Below are 22,322 nucleotides of genomic sequence, written 5' to 3' on the forward strand. Positions count from 1 at the left end.
AAAAGGATAAAAATAGAGAAGATGTTAACTCATATAGACCTACCAGTCTGCTAAATGCCGACAATAAAATTATTGCCAAAATGTTGGCTAATCGTATGAGTAAAATGCTAAGTTCCATTATTCATCCAGACCTGCATGGTCTTATTCAGAGGAGGCAACTTTTTTCTGATGGGAATTTCTTAATTGAAGCACTAGATTATTTTTCCCAAAATTGAATTACTGCCCAGGTTTTTTTATTGCACATGGAAAGGGCATTTGACCGTGTATCAAGGGCCAGCCTTTTTGCTATTGTATCTGCGTCTGGGTTTCCAGAGAGTCTGATTCAGAGCATGTTACATTGGTATGCAGGGGCCACAACTCAGATTATTATTAATTCTCACAATATTGAGAGTTGTGCGATTGCTAGGGTCATGCCGCAAGGATGCCTACTGCTGCTTATTTTATTTTTGCACTATTTATAGAGCCACAGCAATACGCACTGATACGAGCATTGTATCACCGATAAGCAGTATGACCACATTACATTATATGCTGACGATATAGCATTATTTTTAAAACCTGAACTGGCAAACTTAAATCAGGTTTTTACATTGTTTGAAGAATTTCAAGAGCTGGGTGGGTATAAAATAAATAAGCTGAAAACAAGAAATTTTGCTAAGCAACTGTGCACTGGACACTTTATCTAAAAATGTTTGCTTCTTAGTCAATCGCCATCCTAAAAGGTATTTAGCAATATATGTTACAGAAAATGTGGATGACCTATTTGGATTTAACTATTCCCCTCTGATCTGTTAGATTAAGGCACTATTCCCTAAATGGACCGATGTACCTCTTTCTATATTGGGCCGGGTTGCTTTGATCAGAATGTCAGTCCACGTGCATTTTTTATTTTCAGCGGTTCTACGTGCCCTTCAGATGAAGTTTTTTAAGGAATTAGAGGGCATGTTTTTATTTTTCGTATTGGCGAATAAGACACCTTGACTAGCTATAGAGGTGCTCCTCAGGAATGTAAAAGAAGGTGGCCTAGCCTTGCCTGGTCTGAAATTAAATTATTTTGCTAATTTTGCACATTGTTCATACAGATGTTTTAACAAAGCTCATGGCAGGATGAACGTAGATCATTTTTTTAGCAATCTGATTTTTTGTGAATATGTGATTGTTGATTTTCTGCATCTCACAAGATCCCCCCGAAAAGTTAGATACAATGTCTTAGGGTGGTTTCTTTAACGTAAAGATCAACTGTGTAAACACTACAACATTCCGGTCATTAACGGTGCAACCTGCCTGGCAGATATCTATGATAGGAACCGTCCTTTATTGGATAAAAACATCGTGGCCAGGTGGGAGTCTAAGGGGTATAGTAAAGTCCTCAGCTAGTTGGAAGACCTGGGTGGAAATAGAGCACTCAATTAGGCATTTAAATGTACTAATACAAGAGTCCTTTATTTGTATAAGACAGTTTTTAAGCCAGTAGATATCAATAGAATTTGGGACGGTTTAGATTTCATCCAAGACTGGATAGAAACCACTACTCGCAGATCCATTAGTTGCTGGGTCGATATCCTTAGACATCAGAAGATTGACACGTTATACTTAAAGGTTCAGAATAAGTGTCAGTCTAAGGAAGGTCTCCTAGTTACTGAAACAGGATAAATGCACTTAATTTTTCATCAATAAAAGGCACACATTTCTGCAGAATGAAATTCTACGCAACGTGGCTACTCTATAGAATCTCTGGCATTTCTGCACAGAATTAATTCCTTGGTTTTTGATAGGTGCTTTAGGTGCTCAGCAGAGAGTGAAGTGAGTCTGACTCATATTATCTAGGGATGTCCTCGAATAATCTCTTTCTGGGCAGAAATTCAGATGCACTGTTCACGCACTTTAGGGTTAGACCATGACATAGACCCTTATACTGCAGTCCTTAGGTACTCTCTAGATATGAATATTACACATTTGTTGACAAAAATATTTTTTATATGTGCATTATTAGCCAGATCATTAATTTTGCAAAACTGGCAATCTGAGTTGGTTCTAACATTCTCAAAATGGTGCCTTAAAATGCAAAAAATCAAAGAATTAGAATATTGCTAAGTGCTAAGATCTGGATCTCTTAAGAAATTTTGCAATCTATGGGAAAGTTCAAGCTAGGGAATACAGTGGCATATTATTAAAGATATGAGGCGGCAGAGTTGCTTAATATTAATGTGATGCCATTTGAGGCTGTGGGCTTGTGCATTTTTGGCCTTGCGGCAGTTGAACACTACACTATAATGTTATGATGTTGCTAGCTCTGCTAGCTTATTTATGCTTTTGTTATATGTTGTATGGACTCTCCCAAAGAAAAATTAATTTAAAAAAAAAGTCTTCCCACATGATTTATCACGCAAAAATCAGCTTCAAATATATTTTGGAAATTCTGATCTTTTTCTCCAAACATCAGCTCATGAGTTCCGAAAATACCCACATTTTAATTTTTAATACACTATTTTGGCATGCATATATTATTCTACTAAGCAAACGGTTCCAATTTAGTAGGCTGGGCTGCACACAGGAGAGCTACTGTCAGGTAGCCGAAGATCATCCATTAATACCTCTTGAGCTACTTGATGGAGAAGCCTGATCTACACACTACAGTCTGGCTCACATTAATGCTATGTAAGCCAAATGCTATGCAGAAACGACAGTGGTAACTACCATAAAATGGGAGTGTTTAGTTCAGTGGCACTGAATTTGCCTACATTTTAGCCTACCTTTGAATTAGGCTAGTCACAACAAAGCAATCGCATGTTCATTCTATTTTTTTTAGTAATTAATTTTTTTTAGTAGTGAATTTTTTGGATAACCTCGCTTTTAAAAATGAGTAGCCTTCGACTTGCTTCTGCCTGATATGGATTTGAGGAAAAGCCGCAATGACTAATTCCTTGTTAATTTATTGTACCCAATTAGTTGCATACAATGTATTCCGGAATTACACAATTTGGTGCTTAGACCCGCATATGAACGAGTAATATTCAAGGGACAGGAAGATATAAATTGCAACCATTGTGCAGCAGAGTTAAGAACTTAGATAAATATGGCTGTGCAACATTTTAAGGCTTGGCAAGGCTTCCATAAATGTAGCAGAGGGGAGGTTGGAATATTTTAAAAAAATTTGCGAAAATCCTATGCTTCAAAAGCTAAACCGAAGATCACATAGGGCCGTCCCACTTATCCTGCTTTGCTTATGAAAATAGTTTTGCCCCGTGTGTTATTTGGGGTGGCTATATTGAAAACATGTTGGAATTGACAAGTTAGGATTGTTCAGGTATTATTTCTATTCATTTAACATTTGTAAAGTATTCAGTCAGGGGCTTAACAAAGACCCTTGCAGCCCTTGCATGTGCAGTGGGGACCTCACCTCTTCAAGGGGGCCCCATTCAGTCCAAGGACAATGGATAGCTGTGAGATATGTGCGACTCTGGGGCTCCCCATCACTTTCTAAAGCGGAGGCCATCATATCGTGTTACACCACAGTATTTAGTGCCAGCAGTGGCTCCTCCGCAATGGCATCGCTTCACAGCAGCTGAAAAAAAGAACAATATTTTATTATCTTTTTAATTTCCAGCTGCTGGCTGAGCCAGCTTGTGCACGGAGGGGGGTGGCTGGGCCATGGGGGGGACGAGGAGGAGTGGAGTGCACTTAAGTGCGCATGTCAGTTTGGCCAGCAGTCTTAGGCCGGCTAAACAGACATGCACACTTAGGTTTCACCACTAGGTAGGAGAAACAGCGCAGACTGCAATGCATTGTCTGAACAGCAGACCAAGCAGCTCAGACCAATCCTGGTGCTGCTCTCATGCTAAGTATACCATGACAGCAGCACCAAAATTGCCTGGGGAGCCTGAGTTGGTGCCCCAGGGACTGCTAGGACACCATCAGGAGTGAAGAGGAGAGATGTGGCCAGCAGCAGGAAAGGTATTTTTGTAAAATTATGTCCCCTGTCCTCCTGTCATCCGGCCCCACTGTTCAGTGGCGGCCACCGCAAAACTCAAGGGGTGCTGCTTCACTATGCTGAAGCAATAGATTTTAGAGTGAAGATAAAAGGAATGAAGGATTTCCTATGTGCATACAGTGTGTATAATGTTTTGCTCGAACTATCGAAGCCCAATCACTAGTCAAGAATATTATCTACAGATGGAAGTCACTACAAACAGGAATAGCACCTTGCCAATTTCAATCATCTTCATAGTGTGTTGTGAATGCAACGTTTTGCCAGCATTTGGGGGCTGCAGTGAAGTGGTACCTAGGAACCTAGATACCACGGTAGCTGGGAACCATGAGACACCTTTTGAAGCCTGTGGCAGCAGGCAAGGAAAAACATTTATCGGGAGCTTCCCAGATCCTTGTTACTGCTCAGAGCTGCTGGCTGTTTTCCCAGGGGCTTGACTCTAAAAAGGCAGTCAGTTGCCTGAAAGTGGGTGTTAAATGGGCATCACTTATAGACTATGAGTTTTCTTTTTCCTTAAGTTCCCTTTTAAAGATAACTGTTTTGTCCTTTATTTTCTATTAAATTTCCCATGTGGATGTCACGTAGGGGGTCTCATTGTTTCCAATTTTCTCCATATATAAGGGTCCAGTTTGTTTAGAGAGTGTGTCGCAGCACAGCCTTGTTCCTTCAGCAGTTGTTTGCTCTCACCTTCTACTGGTTTTCGTGTGCTAAGATGTGATTTTTCTAGAATTCTTTCCTGTGCTCTGGAATCCTTCATTTGCCTTTTGAAGTTATTCATCCTGCAAACAGGTATTTACTCCAACATCTTTTTCTTCCTGGGTCTGTGACACCTTCTTGGAAACCTTCTTATCACATGTCCCACTGCTGTGATTAGATCTTGGCTTTATGAAGTGGTCACCCATACCTTGCATTGTCCAAATTCTTCCTATGAAAGTTAACTAGGGTCCAGCCTTGAATATATCCACCACAAAACACCAATGAGAATTAGTAGATACACCGTCTCTAGAGGATTCTCTCAGTTTTGGGCACTGACTAGTGTAAAAGGCTACTGACAATGATGCGCAGAGGTGAAAATGCTCATGACATGTGGAGCAGGATTTTGCTCCCAGCTGTAGTGTGGCTTGCTCCTGAATTCTATCTCAGAAGGTGCCTAAATTCTATGTGTAGAAGCCTTACATGCTGATGCCGGAGGGGCTAATGGCCAGGGGCCCAACTGGTGTCACTTCAGAGAGGATGGGGGAGCTGAGTGAGTCTGTTCAGGCTACCCTTTTAAGGCAATCCTTCACACCTGCTATCAATTATAGAGCCCTGATACATTTTGTTTTTCTCTCCCAATTTTACTTTTGTTCCTCCATCCCCTCCTATGCGTTTGTTTGCCTCAAATAAATAATGACAGTAGTCCACGTACCACACAGACAGATCAGATCACTTGAAGCATTGCACCTATATTTTGGGTAACTTGCATGAACTCATGCTGTTGGCAGATTATTTCTAAAATTTAGATCTAATCTTAGAATGTGACAAAGCTGCCACAACTCTATAGGACAACTAATAGGAGGCACCATCTGTGGACTACTTGGGACTTGGAATTTATCATTGGAAACATTAATGAGCAGTCATCTTGTCAAAACCAATCCAAGTACCATTTGCATGTTGTTCTGAAAACATAGATGGCGGAGTAAGATTGTTATGTAGTGCTTCCATTGGAAGCAGTTAATACGAAAAAACAAAATACAATTTGGTTATTTACTGCTATGCTGTAACAACAATGGCAAACAAAGGTTTGTTTCTGTTGAGACGCTCACTTTACCTGCGATCTGCTGCCTCACCCAATTCTTCAGAGACCTAAGTGAGGCAGTGAATTGGTGACTGGAGGACTCATTCACCTTCCACATCCTCTTTGGAGTCTCGACAGAGCTAAGGGATGAGGGAGATCACAGGCAGCGCTTTGCCTGCTCCAATCTGCCTATCAGAGTGTGTCTGTTTATGTGTGCTAACATTGGACAACAAACCTTTCTCTCTAGTTTGTTTAAAGCACGTAAGGTGGGGAAGCTTGGCGCTGAGGCAGAAGGAACTTATTCCTGAGGGTGGATGCATTGGTTAGGAAATTCATTGGGGAAATTCCTCCTGTCTCAGCTGTCCCGGGTTCCACTGCCTGACGTTGGCAAAGAAAAGGATGATGTGCGATTCAATCCCCAGGGTGATGCTTTTTTTTTTTTTTATAAGCAACTTTTTTAGTTTTGCTTAACAACATAAAACCAACAGGTCACATCGACACTTCATTGACATAACATTATACAAGTCCCACGTAGTTACCATGAGTACATGATCGATACTAGCCATATTGGTCAGGGACAAGGCACACAACGGTCGCTGAACCTAAGTCATAGCAGTTGAACAATTTCCCCAGGCCCCTGTCCACTTCCCCCACACTCTGTCATAGTTAGCATGGCACACTCTTGCTTCATATACAAGTTTTTCTTGTTGGGCGCACCAGTCCACCCCACATCGCCATTTCGCGAGTGCCGGTGCCATTGCCACCTTCCAGCCAGCTGCAATATCCCTCTTAGCTACCAGACATGCCACTCCCAAAAAGGCCCACTCTGCTCTATTGGACCCCACTCCTCCCAGGACACCCAACAAAAGCGGTAGCTGGGCAGTCTCCACCTCCACCTGCATGATTCTGGAGATTTTGGTCGCCACCACTCGCCAGTAGGTTGCTATGTGCAGCTCCACACCATATGATAGAAGTCTGCGTTGGGGCTTGCACTGCGGGAGCAGTTGGCGGGGGGCAGGAGACCTGCTTTATGCATCTTGTTGGGTGTGAGGTAGACCTTATGTATATAGTAAGTTTGCACCACGCGAAGACGGGTGGTCATAGTCAAGGTTCTTGGGGCCATCAATGCGTCTCTCCAATCCTCATCCTCTACGTGGCCCAGCCAGTTCTCCTACCATTCTCGGAGTTTGCCAAATGTCTGTGCTGTGTTGGTGACCAGGATGTGGCATTTTTGAGACACTCCTCCTTTACCCAAGCCGCCCATCAGGGATTTGGCCTCCACGGGGCTAAACTCAGGGAGGGCCATACCAGCTTGAATGTACACGCTTAGCGAGTACTTGATTTGTAGGTATCTATGGAATTGGGTCCTGGTGAGTGAGTACTTCTGCTGAAGCTCTTGGAAGGTCTGCGTGTGGGAGCCCACCCAGATGTCACCCAGTAATAAAATACCAATAAGGTCCCATTTCTGGAGCCCCTCCGGTGCAGAGACCTCTCCCAGCCACGTCCTGTGCCAGAGCGGAGTTTGCTGGTTGAGTCGGCACCACCATCCCGTCGCCTCCTGTGCCGCCCTCCACCAGTACCATTCTTGTCACCTCTGGGACCCTACGTGGTAGGGGTTTACCATACAGCATCCCCTGCAGGCCAGGGAAGCCCATAGTCAGCAGTTCAAGTTGATATGCAGGATCCAACCAGCTGCCCCCCAGCCAGTCATTAATCACCAGCAAGTGCATTGCTAGGTAGTAGAGATAAAGGTTGGACATTCCCAATCCTCCTTCATACACATCTCCTTGACAGGTGCACAACGCCAGCCGGGGGGCGGGTATTATATATAGAAAGTGCCGGGCTACTGCGTCCATTTCCTTAAACCACCTCTTGGGAATGTGGTAGGGAATGTTCTGGAGCATGTAGAGGAACCGAGGTAGTACCATCATTTTATAAAGCACTAACCTTCCCAGGATATCGAGGGACGGGTCTGACATCTCTGGAGGTCGTCTTTGATCCACTGAGTGAGCGGTGAAATGTTAAGTGACCATGCCAGCTTAGGTGGTATGGCTACAGTTACTCCCAGATACTGGAAGCTGTTGCGTCGGATAGGAATGGTATTCTGCCAGTAGTAGCAATCCCTTGTGGGGTGCAATGGGACCGGCAGGGATTTACTGGGGTTGAGTGTCAGGCCGGAAGCCTCAGAGAACAGCCGCAATAGCTGCAACGCCCAGGGTCTGCTGCTGGCCGGGTTGGCCAGGAACAAGAGTACATCATCTGCGTACAACGCAACGCGGTCTTTCCGTCCTGTGGGCCAAGACCAAACGTCGACCAAGGGGTCTTCCCTTATAATCTTCGCAAGTAACTCCATCACCAGTGCGAAGAGAAGCGGGGACAGAGGGCACCCCTGGCAGGTTCCTCAGTGAATAGGGAAAGGTTCTGATACAACCCTGTTCACTTGCACCTGATAAGTCCAGTCCACTGTGTCAGACGCCTTTTCGAAGTCTAGGAGGAGGAGCGTCAGAGGAGGGGTCAAGAAGCCCCGGTTAGCGAGTGCCACATGTAAACATCTAATGCAATGTCTAGTACTTCTAGCTGGCATAAAGCTGCACTGGTCCGTGTGTATCAACGAGGATAACATTCTTTTCAGCCTGGTGGCTAGTATCGTGGACAGTATCTTAACTTCGGTGTTAAGAAGTGAAATTGGGCGGTAGGCAGAACACTGCTGTGAAGCGGGCCTGGTCTTAGGGATCACCACTATGGTGGCCTGGTCGAGACCCGAGGGAAAACCGCCCGTCTGCTCGACTTCCTCAAACATGGTGAGCAAGTGAGGGGCTAGGATGCCGCTCTACTTGCTGTAAAGTTCTGCCGGGAAACCATCGGGCCTGGGGTCTTGCCTGCGGCCTATGCTGAGATAGCGGTCCTGACCTCCTCGAGCATTATGGGTTAATTGAGGTCTTGTCTCTCTACTGACGAGATTCTAGGGAAGGACACCTCCCCCAGCAAGGGGGCCTCCCTCTCCACTTGGGGCTTGGGCCGCTCCTCGTATAGTCTTGTGTAATAAGTGGCAAAGCTTTGCGCAATTTCGTAAGGCGTCCGGGAGATGGCTCCTGATCCATCGACGACTTCAGGAATGGGTCGAGTTGCGAGCCAGTGCAAGAGCTTGGTGATGCATTTTTAATTCTTAATTATCTAGCTCCACTGTGTGCAAGCATAAGTATATATATGTTCACTGTATACATACTCATTGTTGATATATTCGATTTTCTCTGATCATTATTACCCAACTGCTGTGACTATTTTAGTAGCTGCACCTGTTTTGCTGCATTCAAATTGAACGTTCATGTTAATATTTTTGTATACTCAGATTTGAACGCTGGTAAGTGCCTTAATAAATTCAATACTCAGACTAAGAGTGCTACATTCTTTGTCTTCTCTAGCCTCCTTCCCTCTTAGTTTGAAGCAAAGCAGAACACCACCCTGCAATCTTCTGCATACCCCAGTCTTCATTTCCTCTTCTGCAGCTCCTCTTCCCATGTGCTCCCGATGCGTCTTCCTGATGTGTTTGTTGCCTTTTCTAGATCTTATTTTCTCTTGTCCTGCTGCTGCAGGTGGTTGCTGCCTGCAGAACCTTTACTTTGTCCTTTTCACCTGTAATCCTGCTGACGCATCTCCCAGCATACACTGTCCCTTACGTAGTTATTATTTCAGGAGTTTCTACTGCAGATTAAGTGACTCCCTTCTCTCTGTCTCTTCTGCAGCTGCTACACTCTGCCTTCCATACCTCTTTTGCAATTTTATTTCGCCTGCCCAATTGATTTAGTACTTTTTCTGAATATTTCACATTCTCCCCCTGCTGATCCATGCCTCTGGTGATGCTGCCACAAGTAACAGAAAATACACAGCAAATGCCTCCAGTTTGTGCATTTCCCTTTTCCATACAGCTTCCCATTTATCTTGTTTATTCTTCTTTTCATTGTTCCTTAGTACTTCACTGTTTGACCCTATATGCTTCAGTTTGCTCCCAGTATCTTCAGTAATTACTCCAGGTCACACATTATTTGCTACTACATTTCCTAGTACCCATTGTTCCCTATTTATCTGCCCTCTTGCTGTATTTGTCTGTGTTTCAAACTGTTATATTCTTGCCCTGTGCCTCTGTTCACCTGGATTCAATCCCCCTTTCCATACCTTCAGTTTGTGCGATATCTTGTTCCTTCAGCCTTTTCATTGTTCTCTATCATGAAGCGCAATCTTCTGTATTTGTTTTTATTATACTACTTATGCTGTATGGAAGTTGGATCATTAGTGGTTGTCACCAGATTTATCCAATAGGTAATCCTTTCCCAAGTCAAACACAGCCACTACTCCTCTACCATCCCCTGCGACGTCAACATTACACACCGGAATAACCCACTGCTGCTGCACATTGTGATTTCACCTGTGACACCACACCTCCAAACAACTGATGCATGCCACCACAACAAAACGACTGTCTGTCATGCTGCTCAATGTCCGATCCCTTGGGAAACACTCCACCAAAATCTGGGACTTCCTCAACAGCAAAATACCCGACCTTCTGTTCCTGACCAAAACATGGCCCAACCCAGCCTCGAATCTGACAACACCGCAGTCATTCCACCTGCTTACAAAATCATACACCAGGGCCAAACCTACAAACCAGGTGGAAGACTACAATCATCTATAGAAACATGATTGACTGCACTTCCTCCATGGACCCAAACACCAACCTCATGGAACACCTCCACTTCAAAATACAAATGGACTACAACACCACACTAGAGGGAACCCTTGCCTAGCATCCCACAGACCCCTGAGCAGAATTCTGCAACCACATCGCAGATTTCATTGCTCCCCTCTTCATTAGATCAACCAGCTACATCCTCCTTGGGGACCTCAAGTTCCACCAGGAAGACAACACAGACCCCAGCTCCATGGTTCTCCTCAACAATCTCAGCAATCTTGGACTCAACCAGCTCATCCAATGTCCAACCGACACAGCAGGCCACACCCTTGACCCTATTTTCTCCTCCAACAAAAGGATCACCACCGCGTACATGACCCAAATCACATGGTACGACTACTACATCAAACATTCCTAGATACCCGCCCAGCAAGCCGCCCCAAAAGAAAAACCCATAGCACCACGAAGACACTGGGGCATAATATCTGAAGAAAACTGGACCAACGCCCTACAGGAACTCCCACCTAACCACACTCGCCGACTGCACCAACTGCACTGCTCCCACCAGAAACAAGACCTCCAAAAACAACAAACGACACAGCTGGTATATGAATGACCTCAGGGAGTCCAAGTACCACTGCAGACAACTTGAGAGAAAATGGGGACTCGACAAAACACCACCACAAGGTCCACATACAAAACCACCCTCAATCTCTACCACCAACACCTATGAGAAGTAAAGAAAAAGGACCTAACTCTCAGACTCAAAGCCAGCCCCAGCAATGCAAAATAACTCTTCACCATCGTCAAGGAGTTCTTCAACCCCGCAGCTGCCAACAATGACATCACCCTATCCCAAGCACTCCGCAACAACTTCTCAAGCGCCTTCAAACACAAGATTGCCAAGATCTACAACACATTCGACTCACAGTATACTGATACCAATGCTCAACAGAAATCTCCCTCATTGTTAAACAGCAGCTAAGCAGAAGGAAGGCCCTTCTGAATGAAGGCACAGCTGCCCTGATGAACACTATCCACTCAGGAGCCCCCTCAGACTCAAGCCCCCACTTCATATACAACCTTGGAAGCACCATCATTTCCGTTGTGCTCACAGCTCTCATCAACACCTCCATAACCACCACCTGGGCAGAGTGTGATGTTCCAGATTAGTTAACTTGATGCTGACATACCACTCACAGAAGAACTAAGGGTCTGAGTTAGAGTTTGGCAGATGGGTTGCTCCATCATGCACATGACTGATATCCCGTCTGCCGTATTAGAAGTCCATTAGATCCTTTGGCACTTGCAAAACGGTGGACAGGATATTCATCATGTTTTTTGACCAAGTAACCCATCTGCCAAACTCTAAATCAGGCCTTAAATCTGCACAAAGACCACAGTTCATTTGAAGCAATGCATTTTGAATTTTAGCTCTATTCATGGATCCAAACAGAGGATCCACAAGTTCTGCAAGATACCAAGAGAACATCTACAATATTACTGGACGGAAGTAGTGTTTTGGAGTCTTAAAAAACATGTATCTCCATATACAGATAACACAATACTAGTGAAGGCCAAAAGGAAAGGCATCAAAATTGTGCAAGGTTTACAATATAAATGCAACAAAGGCAGGTATAAACCTGTATTATTTAGAGAAGAATCCAGAAAGGGGTGATGTGTTGACAGAGCACAAATTACTGAGGAATGATTTATACTTGCAAGGAGACAAACATATCCGTTTCGTGGTAAAGGAGTAGAACAACTGGCCATAAAGCTTGTCTTGTGGGCGAATACGCTGGACTAAATGTAACACAAGTTATTTATACACCATAAAAATGTTTCATTCATATGCTTTTGTTTTAGTTCTATGAGGCATGGTATATAACTATGCACACTGCTTTAAAACATAATAGATAGCATTTTTACAAGAAGGGTTCAAAAGAAATAATGATAACGACAAGTTTTGGTGATTTATTGGAAGGAAGAGACAAATATATGTGCAATTAGAGCTGTACATTCTATACACATTATTGCTAAGCACAGGAGAATTACAGTGCAATAGAAGACAGTGGTTGCACCCTGGTAAGAGAGCAGATGGGTTTGCAGGCAGAATGGCGGGTGTCAGCATTATACAACTACGATGGGGGATATTAACATTTCAGTGCATAGTACAAAAGTATGACTATAACAAAATTGACCTATTTCTGGTATAAAAGGAGGGATCATGTAACATTTACATGTCAGTGCTAGTACAAAAGTATAGTTATAGCAAAGTGTTTCACTTCATAAAAAGTGAGGTGATCAGTAGAAGTCCCTGCAAATATTTAAATCTATGAAAACAGAGAATATTGTTTTGAAAACAAATCTCCAGTAATCTTGTTGCCATTTTATAAAGGACAGGGAAATATGCTTTGAACCTAGTATTTTAGAGAGCAGTAAACAAATGTAGAGGCTCTGCTGCTGCAATAGAGTTATCCTGGTTTAGAAAATCTATACGAACACTGATGGAATTTTAAGGTGTGCCTTGATGAATTGATTTTTAATGACTACTTAAAGATGCAGAAGGAGAGTGATCTTGTATTTGGATGGGAAACGAGTTCCAAATTCTTGAGGTATGTCTGTTGAAAGTTCTACCCAGATTGTTTTTTTCTTGAGACTTGGGTTGCCAAGTGAGATGAGGTGGCAAGTGTAATTGTTCTGAGATCTTGCTTTTTTATTCACATTATTTCAGGGTGTTTACATTTAGAGCCTTGTTAGGAAGACAGGCAGTTTTGAATGGACAAATTGTATTGGCCAATCATTTAAGAGCAGAGAGTGCAGGGCATTAAGGTGAACATTTTAATCTGGTAGAAAGTCCAGGGCTTTGACTGAAGAGTCTATATTTTTCAGTTTCAAGACTGTTACATTTCAGACTTCTTCCCGTCATGCATTTTTTAGTCTGAACCAAAGATGATTTTACAATGGAGGCCTCTGATGGTGAATTGCTGTAAGGTATAAGTGGGCATCATCTACATACAGGTGTTATGAAATACCAAGTTCTTACAGAAATTCTCCACAATGTTGAATGTAAAGGTTAAACAGAATGGGTGCCAACATGGAGTTTGGATTGATGCAAAAGGCATGGTTATAGGGTCAGAAATGTATTCTCCGTCTTTGACTTTTTAAGGCAGAGTAGAGAGTTATCAAGGAGCTATGAGTTGAAGCATTTAAGTTCAGCCTCAGCGATGTATATATACATGGTATTTCTATAGTCCAAAGCTAGCCAAAGGCATCATGTTTTATAGGGGGGAAAGCAGGCTCAAGGTCCAAGAGGGTAACAAGGCATATATGTCCTTCATAAAGAATGTCATTATCGTCAAGGGGAATGTTTTGGTGGTCTGAACCCTGCTAGGTGGATACCAAATGGATTGTTTTCTTGAGTGTCATTTTTCACTTGGGGCGCTATACCTTTTTCATGATTTTGTTGTATAAACTATGACTGGCTTAGCTATACAAAGTTTGTTTTCCCACCCACGGTTGACTGAACTTAGTTCAGTGCACCAACACTTGACTGTGAAAGCACAGGTTATTGCAGCTTCACTTGACTCCACTCAGAACATAACCGATTTGGTGTAAATGCTTTATGGGTTACTAACTGCCACTAAAAAGGGGCCAGGGATGCAGTGGTAATTCAAACCCAATGTCATGCTTTATATTATCACTCACAATTACTGCCCTAAAAAAAGTTATAGTTAAAAGTGTTTCATTTCAACAGTCTCATCCTATTGCTTAGCATGTGTTAAATATATTATCAAAACAGCACTGATGCCTGTTGCTAGGGATGAGAACATTTTGAATATTTCTACCATTGTGGAAATAACATCTGGTAACCTAACACCCTAACACCAGAATGTGTGTTACATTATGAGTGTGAAGTAGCTTAACTTGCATCTAGAGTTTCTAAGGAGGAATCAGAGCACTGCATATCTGTTTACAGCAAGAAGCTGTAGTTATCAGTAGCCGGAATAGAGTGTTCCCTCGAAAGGGCAACAGTCATCAGGGTAAGATTGTGGTTTTATGTGTCCTTTTGTGAGGGTTTTTTACCATATAAGGAGGTTTCTGTTAGTTGCACACAATGAGATATCAGGCATTCAAAGACATTATTGGGAGAGGGGGTGGTAAAGAATAATCAGTATACACCCATGGTTTGGATTCTGAGATATTCACTGATATTGCTTCAATGGTCAATTGAGGGAAAATGCTTCAGATCGAGGACTTTTGTTTCTAAAATTGGCAATAGAAGTTTATTGGGGAAGGGGGTTCAAATTTATCTGTGTTTCTTGGATTTTATTGGGAGAAAAATTAAACAAACACATTGTATTTAGAGTAATCAGGAACCATACTGCTGTTCTTTTATAATTTGCTTTATTGTCTTGTTTTTTTCAATCTGTTTTTAACAAAGCTAAGTAAACATCTTAAGCACTTTTTGTGTTTAAGGATTCTGTTTTTCTAGATTCTTCTTTTGTATTTATATCAATAAAGAACAAGGCAGGAATTTAAAATATTCAATTTCTGTCCACTTTTCTCAGCAGTTAACACAATTGAGATTAGAGGAGAAACATTTTGAGCACTTACTCTTGTTTGAGATTTGTCTGGTTAAAGAAGTGATATCGTCAACTGTTATTTTCAGTGTTCTTGTAGATTTGAAATATTAGACATGTGCTTATTGTTGTGTGTGGCACCTCAGCAATTAATATGACCTTATTTTTTTAGATCCCTCCCACACACACTTCCTTTTAGATTGCCATTTGAGAGTGGCTGTGAAGATTGCCATGTCAAAAGCAATACGTGTTGGTCACAACAGTTAAGGCTGATGTGGTCTAGCAAATGGATGAGCCCTGGTTTCAACACTATGATGTATAAAATGGAATCTCTGAGTTGGGTCAATGTGTGACAGTTTTGGAAAAGATCGTTGGCTCAAAGGAAAGAAGAGATTTCAGAAGTGGCAAGTTTTGAGAAACTGTCCCACCTATTTCTGAAATCCCCTAAAAGTATGGGGCCTATTGAGAGCATTAAATGGGAAGCAGAAATGTTTTTGAAATCTTCCAAAAATAGTTGCTTCAGAAGGGATCATGGGGTGATAAATATTATATATGTAAATTGTATGTTATATTTTCCTACGTTATAAGAAGTAGCCACACTTTTGTCATCCATACAAAGGAATTTGGAAAAAAGCCATAAACTCTAACAACAATATGAGCGCCAATGTTTACTTATCTTTTTTAATATACTGAGGAATGTGCACCAATAGGCTTACAAGCTTAATTCATAGATCACAAACTAACTCCTAATACCTGCAGTAACTTCACTATAGCAACTTTATAGTTTCTATTTACTGAATATCATACAGATTTCTTTCACCTCAGTACACCCTAGATAATTTATAATTTCTGGAAAAGATCCATCTGGAAGGAATCATTCCTTTTTGTTTAATGTACCTTCATGATTCCTCCTTTCAATGATTAATCTGCTATCCACCCTCCAATGTTTTTTCAATTTGAGAGCAGGAGATCAATGACAATATAAACCAATCACAGTCTGAACTTTAATAATAAATGGGCTATTGGTCATCTCTTCAGGCTTACCGATTAATGTAAACCCTGCACTGATTGTAGCACTATCCTGCACTCAGCACTGATCCAGATCATAGCTTTGCACCAGACACTTCAGTGGCATTATGAATTGCCCATGATAATAAATGTGCCCCTACAGGTTGTGATTGTTTGCAGATGTAGCAAACACTAAAAATGAATTTTGAAATTTATAACATCTTTTTTATAGCAATGAAACATCTGAATACCAATAATGACTTACAAAATGTGAACGTTGTAAAGTCATGCATCATTTAAGTAAAGCAAAGTCATGAAGAAAACATGTCCTTACCTTGTTCTTTTTCACAGACAAAACCATAACCTTTCTTATGACAATTGTCAAGGTACCATTTGCCAGTGATGTGAACATTGTGATTATTGGACATCAATGCACACAATGACTCTTTTTGTGGAATATCACTACTATTTCCATCTGCATGGTGCTGCAACAAAAGATATAACAAACAAAATGATCGGAGATTTAGATGTATGTAATTACATATGTATATTAGTATACAATCATAACTTACTTTTTTATAGTGCTTAATGCCAGAGCTTTTGCAAAATAGGAACAAAGGGCCAGATGTAGAAATTTCTGCATTTGCGATTCGGAAATTGCGAGTCGATGCAACTCGCAATTTACAAATCGCAAATGCGGATGCAGAACGGTGTCTCAGATACCGTCTGCGATTCGCTATGGGGTCGCAAAGACTCACCTCATTACGCATTTTGCGACCCCATAGCGAGTCCCTGCACTCACAGGGATGGTGGCCTGCTGAAGTCAGCAGATCTCCATATCTGTGACTGCTTTTTAAATAAAGCAGTATTTATTTTAAATTTTGCAGCCCGTTTTCCTTAAAGGAAAACGAGTTGCAAAACAAAAAAAATACGGAACCATTTGGTTTCATTTTTTCAGAGTAGGCAGTGGTCCTTTGGACCACTGCCTGCTCTGAAAAAACCTTTTTGGCAACATTCACAAAGGGGAAGGGGTCCCATAGGGACCCCTTCCCTTTTGCGAATGGGTTACCACCAGTGTGACACTGGTGGTAACTGCAAATTTCTTTGCGACCGCGTTCGCGGTCACAAAGCACTTTGGCATCACGGTGCGAGTGGCAAATAGGAAGGGGACACCCTTTCCTATTTGCAAGTCGCATTCACATTTTGCGAGTACAATGTGAATGAGCATCGCGATGAGCATTTTGCATGGCTCAAACTTCGATTTTCGCAGTTTGCACCATGCAAAATGCTTCCTACATCTGGCCCCAAATAACAAGTTTTACTATTACCTAGCTAAATGCTACTCAATGTACTGACCTAAGAAGGATAGAAATCTGACTTGGCTTGCTGAACTTCAAATTCATTGCATGAAGATAGTCATTGGTGAGCTCCTAATTCACTGTGCAATATTTTCTTTCCAACAATATATATGCTGAACGGATGGCATTCCCAGTATGTCTAATGCATCTCATGTTAGGGAAATTGTAGTTCGGTTATTCCAGTATCACAGAGATCTTTTTTTCTTTTTCGCATGGAGGACCCCCTATGTTCCATGTCTCTCTTCATGTCTTGTCTGCAGATGAATGAACCCCACTCTGCATCTATCTCCACTTCTCTCTCATTACTGCCTCTCCCCATAGCCAAGAAGGTTCATCATTCCTCCTTGTTCAGCAATAATTTGTATTCTTTTCCCCAGTCTGCTATTCCGGCTTTTACCCTATACATTAAGCCATATCTTTACTCTAGTAAAGCAAATACTACAAATACTCTGCTGCCTACTTCATGCTGTGACTTCTCCTATGCCTTATTACAGCTACCTCTAATTCTATGCATAGCCTGGCACCTCCATCTGTGCCTATCATTCTATACCTTAGAACCTCCCATGCCTGTACCTTAGTACCTCTTCTATTCCTATACCCCATGCTTATACACTAGCACCTCCACCTGCTGCCTATACCCTGGTACCTCTACCTCTGCCCATTCAATAGTTATTTTACCTTTAAATTATCCCAGTTCCTTTACCCCTTCCTAGACCATAGAACCTCCAGCCCTTCCTATACTGTACTATCTCTATTGCTACCTAAATGCTAGTACACCTATGTCTATCTCTACTTATATCTTAGTACCCCTGCCGTCATCGTAGTATTTCTACCACTGCCTATATTTCTACATATACCTATTCCCTAGTACCTCTGTTTCTATCTATAGCTGCATAGCACCATAACTATATACACCCTAGTATCACTATGTTTACCCTAGAACCTCTGCCATTATCTTTACCCAACTGCCTGTTTTCCCTCCATTCTCCGTTAATCTTGTCCCTTTCTCACATTACTTAACATTTTCTGGTCCCGTTTTTGTGTCTAGTTTTTTCTTGAGGAATATGGTTTTCCTCCTTTTAAAAAGTCTTCAAAATAGAGTTTCAACTGATTAGGGTGATCAAGCTGGTGTTTTAGTGATTAATACCTTGTGTTGTTTTTCAAATGAGGTAAAGCCACACTTACACCTACATGTTTTCCCTATAACTGGTGTACTGAGTTTGGGAAATGTTATGGTACTTTGGCCATGTTCATTGAAAGTAGGAAGAATAATTTATGTACATTTTTTAACATTTCTGGCCTCTCACTCTCTGAACCTTAAATCTCATGCAGCCAAATACCTCTTTTCTCTTAAAATGATTCAGTGTCCCCTTCATAGCAACCTTGTTTCTCCACAATTGCAGGGAGATAATTATTCCATATATGCTTCTTCTGAGAGAACTATTCTGGGCAAACCTCAAAGGCTTCTCTTCCCAACAGCCTTTTTTATTTTCTAGGGGTAAATTTCCTTCCTTGTTTTATGAAGTACGATTTGTGCTTGTTTTTCATACTAGCCAAGACTCACTTCTATTAAGTTCATTGGAGACCAGTTTGAATATTTCAAAGTATCTCCTTTTTCCAAACTTATTTCTGTTTGTTGTTCTCCAATCCAGATGCTAGACTTGTGTCCAAAAAGTTGCATTGTTATAAAAGCTGCAAATGGACAGATAAAAATAACATAATGTCAAAGTATGATCTTCATTTCTAAGGGTTATCTTGCAAGATATATTACTGCTATTTAGCACATTAAACAATAGTTAAACAATAGTTTCACCCCAGAGATGTTGTCATATAATCATGTGACTGCCAAATTTCAAACTGCAGATTGAAAATGTTCTTAATGTATGAATACTAATAGTATGTCTACAACACAGTTGTTTTCTAACTCGGATATTCAGCAGAACCTGCTTAATACTGGAGTTCATGTTCAAGCTTATAGAACAAAGTACCATAGGAAAGAAATACATTACAGTTTACTGTTTTGACCAAGGATTTATAAATTTTACAAATGTCAAAAATTAGCAAAACTACATATGAAGTGATAATCAACTTACCTTGTTCCATTTTATTTTCAACAGAAGCAAGTCGCCCATTATGGTTACTGCAATAGGCATGAGCAGAAAACCAGTCCTCGAAATGCCCATTGTCTTTTGTTATTTTCACCAAAAAACACTGTTCCAAAAATTGGAAAAAGTTATTCCTTATACAAATTTAAAGACTCATATTAATTAACTGAAAATGTACATTCTTGTACGTTGCCCCTATATATTCCCAGTGATTGTGGCCTTTGCAACAGCTGGCAGTACAATCCGGGAGACATGCCTACATCAAAATAAGCATTTCTGATGCTAATAGATCTGACTTGTAATGTATGTCATATGTCATAATTATTAATTTAGTATAGTTTAGAAAGGATTACAAACTTTGTGACAGATAATGCTTTGTAACAGACATTAGTAGACTTTGAACTGTGCCAGGGGTATTGGTTTCTGGTCAGTTCTTGCCATATCTTCTCCTTTCAACAGATCTCCGTCAGTATCTTCCGACTTCATTGTTGGAACACTTAAGGAGTTTTGCAGGATCCATTGGCACAGGAGGAGATACATTGCACATCATATGTTAGAGCAAAAGGTTAACTTTCTATTTTTGCTACGTTTATAATCACTGAAGAGGCTCTGTTATTCACACACACTACCACTGCTTTGGGCTACCAAAAAATCAAGGTTCATCTGCCTCTAAACGGTATGTTAGTTAGCCATTGAAATTTAGTAAAGGGCTTTACATTATATTTGCTTTTTGCTGCCCATCTGGAATTTGTAGGACATCAAAGACAAAGTGATGGATGGAATGCTTGATTTAATCTCAGTCACTAGCAATTGCTTGGCCGCATCACAATCCATATTTCATTGCCCACCATGCCACTTCAGTTTGGACCCAGCCATATGCAAATCCGCTTTGACACTGCTTCGGTGGAAACAGTGGAGCTCAAACTGTTAAGCAAGGTTATCCCTGAACTGGAACACAAGTAACCCAGGACCAGTTTTGTCCTTGTTAGGGCTCATCAACAGGGTTTAGCTTGGTTCCAGTGGTACAGAGAGAATGGTACAGTGAGCATGGATATATAATATATAAGCCAATCTGGGCTTATATAATATATATCCTCAATAAAGTCGTAGAAAATATGACTGAGTCTGAAAATCTAAATAGTTCAGCAGAAAGCTATTCTTAATTTGTCATCTACCGCAATATAAAACTGTGACTTTCCTTTCACTCTTACAGCCCAAGTATTGCAATGTATAAATGGTTATGAAGGGCTCAATAATTTGTAAAATAACAAGAACAAATTTAAGAATTATCATTGACTGGCTCAGGTACGCCTTTGGGATAAAATCATTAGTGTGATTTTTAAGAGAAAAGGCAAATTACAATACTCAACAAAACTCTTAAAATGAAAATCTAATTTTCCTTCTATAATAGTTACTGTTCACAGCTTTTACATCAAGAACATATATGAAAGAGGATATTCTTTTAAGTACAATAATTCATATAAGCAATCCAAATCTCTATTTGTATTTTTATTAATATACAAGATGTAAGATTCTGATCAAGCAGAGGCTAATAGCAAATATGGGGTCATTATGCCGGACAGACATAAAATTCTCCATATTCATCTAGGGAAAATTAACTCTACTTTAAGCAAATGCAGATGATCATACAGCATTACTAACATATTGTCATGGCTATGCCCAACCAAAAAAGCAATAACTTAAAACATATAGGAACACAAAATGCACTTGAAATGCAGAACCACTCAATTACACTGAAACATGGAGAACTAAATCAAGAAAATGTTTAAATCATACTAAACATTCAAAAGTCCACTCTGCACAGCAGTCTTTGTAACACAAGATCTTAACAACAAAATCTTAAACATGTTTATCTGTCATGGGTAGATTTTGTGGTTAGAGACTAGGGAAGCTAAGAAGCATCCAAAAGGTCCCCACAGAGGTTAAGATGGTTTTCAGGACACCTAAAGGGAGGGTGGGATTCAGGGGTTGGAGGTGTTAGGACAGAACAAAGGTGGCATGGAAAAGGGCACCAGAATTTGCAAACCCAACAGATATGGTTAGTGGAAAATATTTGGTAGTAACATGGCTAATTTGTGGAGTGTCTCGAACTGCCCTGAAAAAGAAAATCCCATATGGTATAAAATTTGGGGCAACAACAATATTGAAGCTGGTAGAAAGATCGTAGCAGAGTTAAGCTGCACATTTAAAGAAGAGTCTTATGAAAAGGAGCCAGAAGATAAAGTTTGCTTTGTAAGTGGGAAACAAAAGGCATACACTGCTAAAGTTACCTATTAGATACTTTTCAAGAAATGTCACTATATTCAATGCATTTATAAGAAATCTTATGTGAGAGTACGCACTCACTTTGTGGACAAAAATACAGTAAATACATTTTATATTGACACTGTAGAAAATAAATGAACTTGCAAGGAGGATTAGCGACTAGCACTGAATCTTTCTGACAGACCAAGATTAGCAAACAGCAGCACTTTCTAAAACAAAAAAAATAGATCAGGAGCCTGGATATCATTAGGATGGTTGATAAATGTTTTCCCCACAGGTTAGCTACATTAGAGGAATTGTTATTTTAACCTCTAAGGTATTTAGAATTCATACAGCAATTTAACCCACTGGAAAGAAGTGTCATTGCTCATCTCCCCCATACTAAGAATAATGTAGACAACCCTCAAAGTTTTGTCAGGTCCAGCATTGCAAAAACGTATCACTTTTCTAAAAAGATCGCCATTTCATTTATGCTCGGAAATGGATGGCTAATTAGCTATATCTTCTTAGTTGGGAAGTCTATGCACATT

General features: G+C 41.0%; 1 protein-coding gene across 1 annotated transcript in view; it reads right to left on the bottom strand.

Moving 5' to 3' along the window:
• The window catches only part of PLA2R1 (phospholipase A2 receptor 1), a 1,061,792-nt gene that overhangs the window by 93,568 nt on the left and 945,902 nt on the right, over positions 1 to 22,322 (bottom strand). Inside the window, exons 21-23 of the mRNA XM_069224206.1 lie at positions 19,495 to 19,612; positions 18,966 to 19,093; positions 16,378 to 16,528 (exon numbers count right to left, since the gene is read on the bottom strand). Coding sequence (XP_069080307.1) covers positions 16,378 to 16,528; positions 18,966 to 19,093; positions 19,495 to 19,612 — 397 coding nt within the window. The remainder of the gene's footprint in view (positions 1 to 16,377; positions 16,529 to 18,965; positions 19,094 to 19,494; positions 19,613 to 22,322) is intronic.

The sequence above is a fragment of the Pleurodeles waltl genome, chromosome 3_1 (assembly GCF_031143425.1).
Source record: "Pleurodeles waltl isolate 20211129_DDA chromosome 3_1, aPleWal1.hap1.20221129, whole genome shotgun sequence".
NCBI lineage: Eukaryota > Metazoa > Chordata > Amphibia > Caudata > Salamandridae > Pleurodeles > Pleurodeles waltl.